The sequence below is a fragment of the Dama dama genome, chromosome 13, assembly GCF_033118175.1.
Source record: "Dama dama isolate Ldn47 chromosome 13, ASM3311817v1, whole genome shotgun sequence".
Taxonomy (NCBI): domain Eukaryota; kingdom Metazoa; phylum Chordata; class Mammalia; order Artiodactyla; family Cervidae; genus Dama; species Dama dama.
Genome location: NC_083693.1, coordinates 49,932,454 through 49,946,730, shown reverse-complemented (window position 1 = coordinate 49,946,730; position 14,277 = coordinate 49,932,454). Strand labels below are relative to the sequence as shown.

The 14,277-nt window shown below is 36.6% G+C and overlaps 1 protein-coding gene across 7 annotated transcripts in view; it reads left to right on the top strand.

Moving 5' to 3' along the window:
- The window catches only part of HEATR5A (HEAT repeat containing 5A), a 93,702-nt gene that overhangs the window by 20,196 nt on the left and 59,229 nt on the right, over positions 1-14,277 (top strand). For 6 of the 7 annotated variants that reach the window (XM_061159067.1, XM_061159062.1, XM_061159065.1 and 3 more), the window contains 8 exons: positions 74-223; positions 876-1,050; positions 5,296-5,456; positions 6,704-6,959; positions 7,585-7,740; positions 9,145-9,395; positions 10,372-10,483; positions 13,916-14,068. In XM_061159067.1, coding sequence (XP_061015050.1) covers positions 74-223; positions 876-1,050; positions 5,296-5,456; positions 6,704-6,959; positions 7,585-7,740; positions 9,145-9,395; positions 10,372-10,483; positions 13,916-14,068 — 1,414 coding nt within the window. The remainder of the gene's footprint in view (positions 1-73; positions 224-875; positions 1,051-5,295; positions 5,457-6,703; positions 6,960-7,584; positions 7,741-9,144; positions 9,396-10,371; positions 10,484-13,915; positions 14,069-14,277) is intronic. The other variant, XM_061159066.1, reaches the window with a different exon arrangement.

The following is a 14,277-nucleotide window of genomic DNA, read 5'->3' as shown; positions in this document are numbered from 1 at the left end:
AAATTTCAATGCTCAGTGCTCTTTCATAGTGAATTTTTATTCCTGATCCTTACATTTTTTTCCTCTTGGGTAGTCACAAGGTCGTTATGAGATTATGCTGAGTCTGCAAAACATACTGAATGGACTGGGAGCTGCTGCTACCCCTTGCCACAGGGATGTTTATAAAGCTGCTAGATCCTGCTTAACAGATAGATCCATGGCTGTTCGTTGTGCTGCTGCAAAGGTAAAACAGTCTAATATGCAGAATTTGTAAAAATTAGTATAAAGACAACTTAATCAGTTAATCCCAGTGAAAACACTAGTAACAGCTACATGATCTTAGAGCTGCTACCTTGGTATTGAGGTGGGACTGTCTCATTTTAACATGAGGCTGCAAGGGTTATGTGAATTTCCCAGGGTTCTAAAAGTAGTTAGCAGCACATTGTCAGAAGTGGGGAGGTCAAGTTGTCAGACTCCTAAGTATTCCTTCCATGCCACTGTCCCTCCTCTCTATGGGTGTGTAAAATTTACCTGTAAGGTTTGTGTTGTTTGAAAGTGACCTTTGTTTTTATCATGCTGTCTTAACCTGGTGGGTTAGATAGTTAGTGTTTATGTTGGAATTAGTCTCACAATTGCTCATAGCCAACAGATAGCTTCTAAAGACATTTTTCATACCCCACTGAATTAGAAATGGGTCTTTGTGGACATATTGCTTTATATAGCATAATTTTTATGGCTTTTTAGTAAGTATTGTCTTGTCCCTGAAGTCATTATTTAGAGACTTTGGATTTGTGTGTTCTTTTTGTTAGCTCTTGATAGATTCTTCAACTTATGTATATCTGAACCTGACATTTATATTTTGTTTTTCATTAATTTCTTTTCTTCCAATTGGATAGTGTCTCCTTGAACTTCAGAATGAGGCTGTCTTTATGTGGAGTACAGACCTGGACAGTGTGGCCACACTATGTTTTAAATCCTTTGAAGGCTCCAATTATGATGTGCGGATTTCAGTTTCAAAACTACTAGGCACGGTGTTGGCTAAAGCCATAATTTCTAAACACCCAGGAGCAGGTAAATTTATGTAATTGTTTTCATAATGTCTTCCATAACTTTTTCCCTGTTGATTTAAACAAACATACGTAGCATTACTGCTACACATTATTACTTCTGAAGAGAGGCAAAATATCATACAGATTTTAGTTTGGAAACATTCAAAGTCCTCAGAGTTCATATTAAAATGATTCAGTGAAAGTTTGAGGAAAAACTTAAAATAACTCTTAAATAAATGTGCTTCATTCAATCATTGTCTTCCTCTACACCATGGCCTTTTTTTTTTTTTGGAGTAAGTTAATTGTGGAGTGTTACCCAGTAAGAAATAAGACCTGATTCTTGAGAATTTTTTTTTTTTAAGCAGCGTGCATCTGATTACATACATTTGGCTTGCCATCTTCTAGATTGGTATAAGGGAGCAATGATGTAAATAATTCCAAACAACAGGTACTCAAAATTTGCTATATTTGGACAGTTTAGATAAGTTGCCAGGGATTTATGGAATCTTTTAAAGTTACTTCTTGAGAACTTAAGGTTCATACCTTAAGTCATACTTTTATTTCCCTTGTCCATTCATTGTCCCACTTTCCTAACTGACTATTTTATACCTTCATCTTCTCCTATATTACTTTCGTTTGATGGCCTATCTTCCTACTAAGTCTACCACCTTCCAGCATCTATCAGCATATGCTCCACTGTTATCAAGACTTTCTCCCTGTTATCAAGATGAATTATCTTCTATTAAAACCTTATGTTCAGTATGTGTTAGAGCTCATCCTCTCACCTGCCTGAGGACATAACTGTAGCAAGTCTCCCCTCTCCTCCATCAACTTTCCCCTTTCTGTTGGTTCATTCCCTATAAAACAAGCTCTTCTCCCCCCTCTCATCTTTAAAGGAAATTTTATTTTTCTTGTGTCTTCCCAGCCAGCTGGAGCCCCATTTCTCTTGCCTTCGCAGCAGAGTTCCTCAGAGGGGTTCTTGATATTCAGTTTTTAGTTTCTCTCTTCTTTGAAACCCACTTCAGTTAAGATTTTTCTCCAGTTGTTTCTCAAAAACTTATTTTTGTTAAGGTCATCAATGACCTCCATGTTCATCCTTTATTCAATAAATAAACAAGTATTTATTGAGGATTTATACCAGGCCGTGAACTATTCTCAACATGTAAGAGGTGTTATTGAACAGAACAGATTAAAAGCCCCTAACCTTTGCCGCTTCCGTTCTAGTATTTAGTCACACTAAGCCAGTGGGCGGTTCTCTGCTGTCTTACTTCACAGCAGCAGTCAGCTTTCAGCAACATTTAACTCAGTTAATCTTCCTCCTCATCCTCTTTTCACTTGCCTTTTAGGGCCTCACACTGCCTTGGTTTCCTTTCCTCCTCTGTAGAAATTCCTTTTCGGTCTCTAATGATTCCTTGTCTTCTCAAAGAAGACACCCATTACCTAGTCCGTGATCTTCTCCTCTTTATGTGGGCTCACTCTAGTGATCCCATCCAGTCTCTTAGCTTAAATACCATCTGTGCATCAGGGGTTCCTGGATTTATATCTTTAGCCCACACTCTTACACCTACCTGCCTGTTTGTCATCTCTGTTTGGATGTCTATTTGATGTTTTGACTTGTCTCAAGTGAATGTTTGATCTCCCCTCCCCCATACATACACATACATACTTGCTCTCCTTGCAGTTAGCAGTCTTGCTAATCTAAGTTGATGACAGCTTCATCCCTGCAGGTGTTCATGCAGCAATTTGAAAAGTCACCTTGAATCTTCTCTCTCACACTCAATAGCTAATCTACTTATCAATATTAAAACTATTTAGAGTTGGGGCTCCATGGAGAAGTGGCTCATATGGTTGGGGCAGCGACAGTCTGAGAATGAGCCTGAGACATCTTGTTGTGCCAAAAAAATAAGGGACCTCCAAGGGCTAGCTTTCTGAAGACACTTCTGCTGGTCAAATCCAAGACAATATTAGAATTAATAATGATAGAAATAGACTATAACATGTTAAATAAAAAAGGAATCCATGAGTCTGTAATGAAAATAAGTAAATAAAGGAGAAGGGAAAGGTCTTTTTTTTGCAGTGGAATGCCAACCAAAAAATTTAGAAGTAATGAATGTTAGATAATGACCTTTTGTAGTCATTATAGTAATAGTTTATGGAGATAAGAGTGTTCAGTGCATTCCGAAATGCATTAGAGTTTATTTATACTGTCTTAAAGTAATACTTTAGCCACCTCATGTGAAGAGTTGACTCATTGGAAAAGACCCTGATGCTGGGCAGGAGGAGAAGGGGACGACAGAGAATGAGATGGCTGGATGGCATCACCGACTTGATGGACATGAGTTTGAGTAAACTCAGGGAGTTGGTGATGGATAGGGAGGCCTGGCGTGCTGCAATTCATGGGGTCGCAAAGAATTGGACACGACTGAGTGACTGAACTGAACTGAACTGAAAGTATCACTACACAGGTGGCATAGTGATAATAAAGGGGAAAATGGTATTTTACAGTTGACAAGATTGACAGACACCTGATTCATGTATTCAAAGATAATACCACCAATACAGGGATAGACTGACATCAAGCCTGACATTCTTTCTGATACTATGTATCGAGAAATCTTACAGCATTACTTATGCAATTGAGAGCTTTTTTGTAACTATAACTAGCCATATATGTAGGCTTCAAAAATGAGAAAGTGATAAGGAAGATATGGAAGCTAGGAGAAGGGTACATGAGAATTTATTTTACTCTTCTTGCAGCTTTTTTGTGATTTTGAAATTTATTTTAATAAAATTTAAAACTATATAATTATGTATACCAAGACTCCTGTTGTAACTACCTTGATCTAGCCTGTTGTAAGCTACCATCACCTGTTGGTTGTATTACTAAATCCTCCTAATGTTTTGGTTTTTTCTGCTTCCACCTTTGCCCCTCTATAGTCTTCTCTCAGCACAGAAGCAAAGTGACAGATGCCTTTACTGCTTTGCTTGAGGGTCTCCGCTGGCACCTTACTTCACTCACATCATTATTATAATGATCAACAAGGTCCTATATCTTCTGCTCTTGTACCATCCTCACACCCTGGCCGGTCTCCTACCAGAGAACTTACTGCACGTGAAAGATACCTGCTTTATTTTTTTGCGTTGCTTTTAATCACTCTCTGATATACTATTAATAGACAGTTCGTCATTTGTTATGTTTATTCTTGTCTCTCCTTTCTAGAACTTACGATCTGTGAGGGCATGGATTTTGTGCTGTTCACTAATGTTTCTTTCCATGTACTAGTATAGATTTTCATCTGTTTCATCTTTAGGCTGAGGAATTTATTTTGTGTTCATCTTGACTTGGATTAACATAAGTTTATTTTGCCACTGCCTATGACTTATGTTGGTAATGAGGATCAGAGCTTGTGACCATCATTTTTTCAGAAGAATGAAAGGGTGAAAAATTTTTTTTTCTTTTTTTTCTTTTTCCTTTTTAAAAGGAGATACTCACAGGGAGAAACTCAACTATGTCAAACTGCAGACAAACTTAAAACATTCTGCCTAACTAACCTGTTAATTACTGTAGCCTAAGGACTGACTGAGCAGTTTTAGTAAATATTAGCTTTGATTTCTTTAGAGACTGAGGATGTAACAGAAGTTGTACTTGCAGTTGAGAATTTTTAAAAAACATGATGTGGTGGTTACTTTAAGTTTCATTAAGAGTTGTAGAGCATTTAGAAAGATAAAATTATGATTTTTGGCCTTTTTCGTATTTCAAAAGAATTTTCAAAGTGTTATATAGCGTTTTCTATTTATTTATTTATTTGACCGCGCCAGGTCTTAGTTGCGGCATGTGGGATCTAGTTCCCTAACCAGGGATTGAACTTGGACCGCCTGCACTGGGAGCATAGAGTCTTAGCCACTGGACTACGGGGAAGTCTCTATAGCATTTTCACTCTTGGAGAACTAGGGCAGTTTATTTATGTTTCCCCTTGTTTTAGAAGACTGTTAGCCTTTTAACTTGAGGGCAAGAGAGCAGTAGGTCATAATCTCAAAGTGGCATAGACTTTAAGATGTCATTGACATGATACATCAGAGTCCATTATGATTTGGCCTCTGAACACTTTGTGACTTTATGTGTCACTGTGTGTAATGTCCTGTAAATTCTGCCTTTTGTTTGGATTTTTAGTTTATTTTTCTTTCTGTTAACATGCTGTTCAAGATTATGCATTAACATTTAGTCTGTAAAACAAAATTACATGTTTTGTTTTGTTCTTTGTTATAGCAGCCTCACGTCAGAGCACTCGCAGAGTATCACTGGAGGAAGTTCTGGAATTACTAGGAACAGGGTTCCTACGTGGGAGTTCAGGATTTCTTCGAGCCAGTGGAGATATGCTGAAAGGAACCAGTTCAGTCAGTAGGGATGTTCGAGTTGGAGTTACTCAGGTTAGAATCACAAACCAGTGTCTAAATGTAATTCTTAGCTGCCCTGATGGACGTTTTAGTGTCTGACTCCAGGGAGAAGTGCTGCTGTGCCAGGGCATCACCTATGCTCTCATGTTTATAAATACATGTGGTGAGGCCAAAACACTTTATGAAAAAGCTAGATTACAAGTAAGAGAAGCCTGTTTATGCAAAGCCAGCTAAATACGCTCTTACAGTGTATTTTCAGTTTGTAATAATGGGAGACTTGTTTATTTATTTCCCTTGAAACATAAACATTTTTTTGTTTGTTTCCAGGTCTTGGGCTTCTCTGTGTCTTGTGTTTTCACATGTTTTTCATTGTGTTTTTGTGTGCTTATACAGTTCAGATTTAGGCTGTTAGGTACATAATATTCAGCGTGGGCAATATTATATTTCTATCTTATATGGTTTCTACTTCTAAATAAAGATTATAGAATTATAATCTCCTTAAGGGCTTAAATTCTTGGTCCTAAACAAAACATAAAAAGCTAGACCTTGGGGAAAGGGTCTTTGAATAAGAGAATATAGAGGTCTTTGCATTCTTTCTTTGAATTATCTTATTTTCTAAATGTCATTGTGGTTCAAAGTAAACACACACACATATATATTTTTAATTCACATATAATCCTCATTGTTTTATACTGTATGATATTAGAGTTCATGAAAATATAAGCTGTCCCAGCATAACATAAACTGTTTTTAAAAAAACAGATTGCATCAGATAACTACTCTCTGTATCTCTAGAGTAAGGCAAACCATTAGCATTCATGAAAATAAAGAATAGTGATTCATCACTATAACCTTTCTTTACTGGTTTCTAGAACTGAATTCCCTTGGAGTTATGGTATTAGACCATAGTTAATTCTTACATTGTGTTTGTTTGATTTGGATTTTCTTCTTCAGAATGTTAAAGAGCTTGAATGCTTTGTTTGGAAAAGTCAAAGGCACATTTTACTGATTAGCTAGCTCTACTGGCTGTCCTGAAACCTTGCAGTCTGACCAAAATAAAACACAGGCAGCATAAATGAAATCTCGGTTGAAAGACTAGGTACTTCAATTTTGGCTTAACAAACAAAAAACTGTACAATATTTATATAGTTTAAGTGGCTACATAAATGAGGAAAAGCTAAAAAATGTTAATAAATTCTTCATATTTCATGGAAGACATGACGTTAATACAGAATTGAAGTGATTTCATTTTTAAGATAAAACTCATTTCTATTTTTTAGGCTTACGTGGTGTTTATTTCAACACTAGGAGGAACATGGCTAGAGAAAAATTTTGCTGCCTTTCTTTCTCATATCCTAAGCCTGGTTTCACAGTCACACCCTAAGGCCACCCAGACTCAAATTGATGCTGTCTGCAGTCGTCGTTGTGTTTCATTTATCCTTCGAGCTACTGTTGGAGGCCTTCTTGGAGAAAAGGCTCAAATTGCTGCTGCTAAGGATATTTGCCAGGCTATCTGGAAGTTAAAGAAAGTTATGGGTATGGATCTCCTAAGACAGTCTGTTTTAAAACACTGCTAAAGAAAGTGTCCCTTTGGAAAAGCTGGACTGGTATATAATTATATTAATACAAAAGAAGCCACTTTTATAATACAGGTCAGTTTTTTCAGAGTAGAGCAGTCTACGATAGATGAGACATAAATTATCTAATACAGATATATATAATACATCTATTATATAGATGTCCTGATCTTAGAGGATGGTGGATAATAGTTCCTTAGAATTCATAGTCTTTCTATACAAGTTAAGATACATTCTCTTTAAAACAGGTAGTTCATCTCAGTTCTTGTACTGTCTGAAGTCCACTCCCTTTCAGGGCCTTCTCCCTTTCAGGGCCACTTGCTAAAAGAGTGATAAGGCATCTATAATCAGTTTGCTTGAACTAAATTGGTTATGTTAGTTCAGTTCTTCCTCTGTAGATGCAAGTCCCCATTTTAGCATTTTAGTTACTGCCTCAAGGATTTCATATATATCAAGTGGAGGTATTTTTTACCTGTATATGTTTCTACTCCTAATACCTTTCGCCTGTAATACATTTTAATAAAACAGTTGTATAGATAAGTTAAATAAATAAAATGCCTAGTTAATTGTCCTACTTCTATCAGATGCTGTAATGAGTGATGGTAATTTGGAAACCCGGCTCGGCTCTGCTGATGTAGCCGCCAGCCAGCATATGCTGGTGTGTGCTTTACAAGAACTTGGAAATCTCATACACAGTCTCGGCACCACGGCTGCGCCTTTGTTACAGGATTCAAGTGCAGGTATCTTGTTTGTGACTAGTCTGAATACTTCGTTTTCACTTTTCCTTTTAGACAACTTTTCTCCAAGAAAGAAAAGCTCCTTCATATCGCTCATTTATTATGGATTTATTAGGGTCATTTTATGAAATATAGATAATCAAGATTATATAAAATACGTATATATTTGATTTTTTAATTTCTTTTCGCTTTTGTAGCTAAAGATTGTTTTCTAGGTCTCTTCTTTCTGGAGACCTAGAGAACCCCCTTTCTGGAGATATTTAAGATAACATGGAATAATGGAGAAGTAATCCTGAACTTATATCTTTCATCTGCAGTGAAAGTATTAGTTTCTATATGGTACATGTAATTTACCTCCTCAAAGGTCTTCTAAGCATTCTCTTTTCTTTCTCTTTGAAAATTATTGAGAGATAATTCACATACCGTAAAATTCACCAGCTTAAAGTACACAGTTCAGTGGTTTTGGTGTATTCACAAAGTGGTACAAACACCACCACTGTCTAATTTCAGAATATTTTCATTATCCCAAGGAGTCCTACACCCATTAGCAGTCATTTCGCATTTCCTTTCCTACAGCCCTGATAACCACTAATCTATTTTCTGTCTCTATGGATTTGTGTATTCTGGACAAGATTTAATATAAATAGAATCATATAGCATGTGGCCTTTTGTAATAGGCTTCTGTTATGTAATTACTATTTAAAATCATCTTTAATGGCTTTTGTCCTTTGACTGTGATACACAATTCCTGCTAGCTAGAGTTTACATTATATTTGGTTTGTATGCAGTTTATTTTAGGGCATATATTGGTTAGGTAGCAGTGGACACGAACTATTGCATGTTATGATGAAGGTGTATGTTGAATTGTAGCAGTACAGACTTTCTCCTTACTGGTGGTGGCATTTGCATTTCACTGTCTTCATGGTGGCTTAGTAGCCTTCTGGGACCTAGTGAAATCTTGATTTTGTTCACCATTTTGTTCTCAGGTAAGAGCAATGTGGTGGATAAGGAGAATACTAATTACATAGATAAATATGCCAGAAAGGACTTAAAAGAAAAGGAGGCTGACCTAAGATGTGACATTTCTTCTCAACGTGTTTTTGTTATTAATTTCTAGTACCAAATTAATGATCTCAGATCAAGTAAGCAGAACATTGACTTATTTGGGAAATAAAAATTTCCTTTGTTTACTAACTTAATTTAACCCAATTTTCATGCAGTGTATTAGTAGAAGTAATTCTTGGGTACAAAAAAGTATAATTCTGTATCACTTAATTTTTAAAATTCTGATTGGCTTTTGATAAAGATAATGTATTTTAAATCCATGTGGCCGCATACTCTTTTGGCTGTTCTATGACAACTTGATTTCTGTAGCTGAGTCATTGTTTGTTTATTCCGTCCTTGCAGGCATCCTTGACAATGTCATCTCAGTTACTCTTCACCCTAGCGTTTCCGTTCGACTCGCAGCCGCGTGGTGTCTACATTGCATTGCTGTGGCACTTCCTTCCTACCTGACGCCGCTCTTAGATCGTTGCCTCGAAAGGCTTACTGTGCTTAAGTCTTCACCTGAAGCAGTGACTGGCTTTAGTTTTGCTGTGGCAGCTCTGCTTGGAGCGGTGAAACATTGTCCTTTAGGAATTCCTCATGGAAAGGGCAAGGTAATGATCTCATTCTTCACATATGATAGTGGCGTTCCAAGCATTTCCAAAAACCATCATTGTCTTCGTGTGTGTCACCCAGTAAGAACCATTCACCACAGGCTTCTGAGCTGTCAGCTCTACTGCTACTTAGTGTTAAGTATCATTAATGTAATAACTGTGAAAAATGAAGGGATGGTTAAAAATACCATATCCACACTTAAACAGGAGTTGGGTTTAGTGCCTTTTGTCAGAAATACCTCCAGTAAGATACTTTGTTCCTGAAGGCTTTTTTCTTTTTTTTTGGTCATATATTCAGCTCTGCCATTCCCTTCTCCAGTGTATCTTCCTGACAAAGGGATCAAACCTGGGTCTCCCGCATTGCAGGCAGATTCTTTACCATCTGGGCCACCAGGGAAGCCCATATGTACTCTATAAGCATACATTATCCATAAATGTGAAATAGCCTGTTTCTCCCTTCTTTTGTTTTAAAACACTGTCTATTTCTTAGACTTTTAAAAATATAACACTTTAAATTAATCCCACTTTACTGTGAAACTGCTTCATTGTGAAATTATTGAATACTTTTAACTATGGTTATATAGTATACTACCTCTGGAAAGACTTATCAGCTACAGTAGTGTGCAAAATTTTAAAATGACTTTCCTATAATCAAATTTTCTTTAAAAGCCAATTCCAATTTTAGACAGCTTGAACAGTTGTACAATGTTTTCATGTAAGCTCTACAAAGAATTACAGGGTTGCTGTGTACAGTCTAATATACCAGTGTTTATCCTGGGAACCTTACCTTTTCTTCGTTTCCTTTATGACATTGTCCTATGGTGTAGTGTATGTGAATGATTATCTTTTATCATGTACTTTTATTATGTGTAAGAATTAATTTTTCAGGAGATTGTTATTATTAGTTGCTCTCATTTGTCAAGTTACCTATAAACTGATACACTTGTTTTTACCTTGTTCTTCTATACATCAATAGATTATCATGGCGTTAGCAGAAGATTTGCTGTGTTCTGCTGCTCAAAACAGCCGCCTTTCCGCTCAGCGCACACAGGCCGGATGGCTGTTGATTGCTGCGCTGATGACCTTAGGTAACAGTTTTGTGGCGGGCTTACAGAACTACAAGCTACTTGGTGTTTTCAGAATATAAATACTCTAATGTATGATTTGATAAGACTAACTTAAAGTTGGATATATACCAGAATTTAAATATTCATATAAACATTTTTCTCCTAGCAGACACCTTAGGAAACCATATATTTATTTTATCTAATTCTCAGAATGTTTTCAGATGTCCTTATTTGAAATTCTCTTTAAGACCAGTTTATGAGCCTTAGGTGGGATAAGCCAATTTGATCAGCTTTCACACTTAACTCTGGTTTTTCCCAAAATCATTCATCTCTATCTTCACGAAATAAATTTTTCCACGATATAAAGATAGGCAAGAGAACATATGATAGCCCATGAATCCAGTTCTGTAATTGTTCTGAGAATCAGTGACACTAATAAGGTGATTACATTGATGAGGATAGGGCACGTTTAAATTGTATTTATTAAAAAATTAATAATTATTTTATGATCATGACTATTATATTTACATCCAATAACTTTAAAACTCAGTTTTATGACTTTATTAAAGCTATACTCTAATTTTCTTTTTATAGTTGTTTGGTTTATTTTTAGGATATAAAACTTGATGGATTTGACCATTTGACACTGCTTAAGTAATTTGATCTAAAAGGTGCTTAATTAAAATAAGCAATCATAAATGAAGAGCCACTTTAAGTAGTGTTTTTGAGGTGATTAAAAAGACTTACTGGACTACCTCAGAGTTCAGCCTATGGGCCAAATCTGGCTTGCCACCTATTTCAATACAGCCCATTAGCTAAGAATGGTTTTTATGTTTTTCATAGTATAAAAACAAAAAGAGTGTTTTGTGATACATGAGAAATATATGAAAGTCCATTTTCAGTATGCATAAATAAACTTTTTGTTAAATACAACCACCATCGTTAATTTACATATTGTTTCTAATGTTCAGGCCCTGCAGTGGCAGAATTGAGTAACTATGGCAGAGATGGTATGACTTTCAAAGCCAAAAATGTTTACTCTCTGGGCCTTAATAGAAGTGCTTGTTGGCCCCTGGCATAGACAATGGTTTCACAGTGTGATGGGAATAATGTGGTCAAGCTTTTATTTACTTTTGTAAAAAACTTTTATTCTTGGTTAATTAAAGAAGAAAATAAACTACTTAATAAATATAATGTTTTAATGAATGACAGCTTTCAAAATAGGGTAATCCCATTGGAAAAAGACTACAAGAGAGCTTTTGTATAAGGGATTAGTGCATCCTGTTTTGTTCATATTCATATTCAACATACCAAAAGGATAGGAAAATTGATGTTTTTTTAATTGTTTTCTTAGGCTTTTTAAAAAAATACATAATTCTTTCACTTTATTATCTGTTTTTAGAATGTGTTACTATCCTGATTTCAAAGATGAGTGAGATTTTGCTTTTAGGTATTATGAACTCAGAGACTTTCATATATTTATGTGTTTCAGTCCCTTGCAGTCATTTTTCCTTTGATCCTCAGATTGTCTTACCTTTAGTTGTTGGGAGCCCCTACTAGTTGGTCCTATGTCCTTTGTTTTTTTTTTTTTTTTTTTTTGGTTGCACTGGGTCTTTGATGCTGCGCGAGGGCTTTCTCTACTTGCAGCAGGTGGGGGCTGCTCTCTAGTTGTGGTACATGGGCTTCTCATCACGGGGGCTTCTCTTATTGCAGAACACAGGTTCTAGGTGCGTGGGCTTCAGGAGTTGCAGCACATGAGCTCAGTAGTTGTGGGTAACAGACCTTAGAGCATGCGGGCTCCAGTAGCTGTGGTGCACGGGCCCAGTAGTTCTTCTATGACGTGCAGTCTTCCCCGACCAGAGATCGAACCCATGTGCCCTGAATTTGCAGGTGGATTCTTAGCCACTGTACCACCTGGGAAGGTCCCCTGTGTCCTTTTAACATGAAGCTAGTGTTCTTTTTGATAACATCTTTATTTTTGGCATGCTAGGATGTCTCAGCTTTTACATCATAATTTCTGCCTCAGCTTACAGCCAGTGGTTTCTCCAAGGAGCTCTGATTATATTTGGTGGAGTGGAATTTAGGTGACAGTCTGAGTGCTTTATTAATTTTTGCCTGGCAGTTTTAACACCTCTTTTGCATTTTCAGCATTTCCTTCACCATTCACTATAGTTTTCATTGTCATTTTTAATATATTCACTATTCTGAACTAACATAAACTCAGGTAGACCACATTTAAATCCATTTCTCAAATGTGAACATTTTTAACCCCTTTTTGCTACACTTTTCAGTTTCTCTGATGCCATATTAGTGCCTTTGATTCAGTTGCAGGCGTCTACACATGTGTTTGGTTTTTGTTAGATCCAGTGTTATTCTTGGTGTGAATAAACTCACTCTGGTTTAACTTTGTAAGTACTGCAAACTCAACGTTTATTAACTTGCTTTACATACACTTCTGAAATAAATTATCCTCATACCTCTCTGAAAAGTGATGCTACTTTGTTCACTGTTGAGTTAGTGAGATCTTAAAGGCAAATACTGTGAAACGTTTTTTTAACTGTGGATATTCCCAGTGACAGCATACCTGCTTTGTTTTTTGGTGTCTGACTACATTTTGCATTCAGAATTTCCTCTATTCCCACAGCCCACTGAATATGAGTGTGTCTGTGTGCACACTCACAGAAACCTTTTAAAGTCACTTATTCCTAATTGCCTTATTCCAGTTTCCTTATTTTATCCCAGTCCTAGGATGTTTTTAGTACTACTTCATCAAAGAAAGTAATGAGCAAGGAGTGAATATGGCTTATTTTTGCTGTATTCAGTTTATAAATGTTGCTCTGAAATCTTTAAAAAAAAAAAATTCCCTTTGGATTTAATCATGTCTGATTTTTGACCTGGAGCAAGTTGCTATCAAAAGTTAGAATTAGGGTACTTCCCTGATGATCCAGTGTTAAGACTCTGGGCTCCTAGTGCAGGTGACCCTGGGATTGATCCTTCATCAGGGATTTGGATCCCACATGCCACAACTAAGACCTAACGCAGCCAAATAAATAAGTATTTTTTTAAAAGAATTACTCTCAGGATACAGTGTTATCTGTTACCGAAACAATAGTACTTTGCATTTATGCAGGTACATTAGTTTTTTAGACTCAAATCTTTGGAGATAAACAGTGTAGGTTGTTCTAGCTTCATTTTACAGTGCAAAGAAATTGAGGTTTAAAGAGGTCACAGCAGTAGTCGAAGAGCAGACTCCAGAGCCCAGACTTTGCTGTCAGTTCCTTGTTTTTCATCTCTGTACTCCAGTGCCTTCAGATAAGTCACTGATCCAGTGTAACCAGAGGGACGAAGTAATCCAGCAGAAGTGGATTAAAATATGTTTCTTGTAAGAGGGAAGGGTCTTAAAGAGTAACCAGTTCGGGTTCTTGTACAAGTGACAAGTTGAATAAATTACAGGTCCTGCATTTGTCGGTCATCACCTTGCTCGAGTACTGCTCTTGTGGAAGTGTGTCTTCCCGGTGTCCCCTGAAGTTCTAGAATCAGAAAAGAGCCGGGGAGACTCCTTTACGTGGCAGGTAACCTTGGAAGGACGCGCTGGTGCTCTCTGTGGTAGGTTGAGTTTAGTCTTTCTCTCCCTTTCCTCTGGCTTTTTCCGTCTTTTAACTTCACATATACTTGTATGTTTTAACTTGAGGGGCAGAATCTGCTTCTGGTGATTTTTATTACTGAAATAATTGATTTGTTGGCAATTATTATAACAGAAGTATGATGTAAAAAACCAAATTTAAGCATTCTTCTCCTTGGGATATTTTATTATA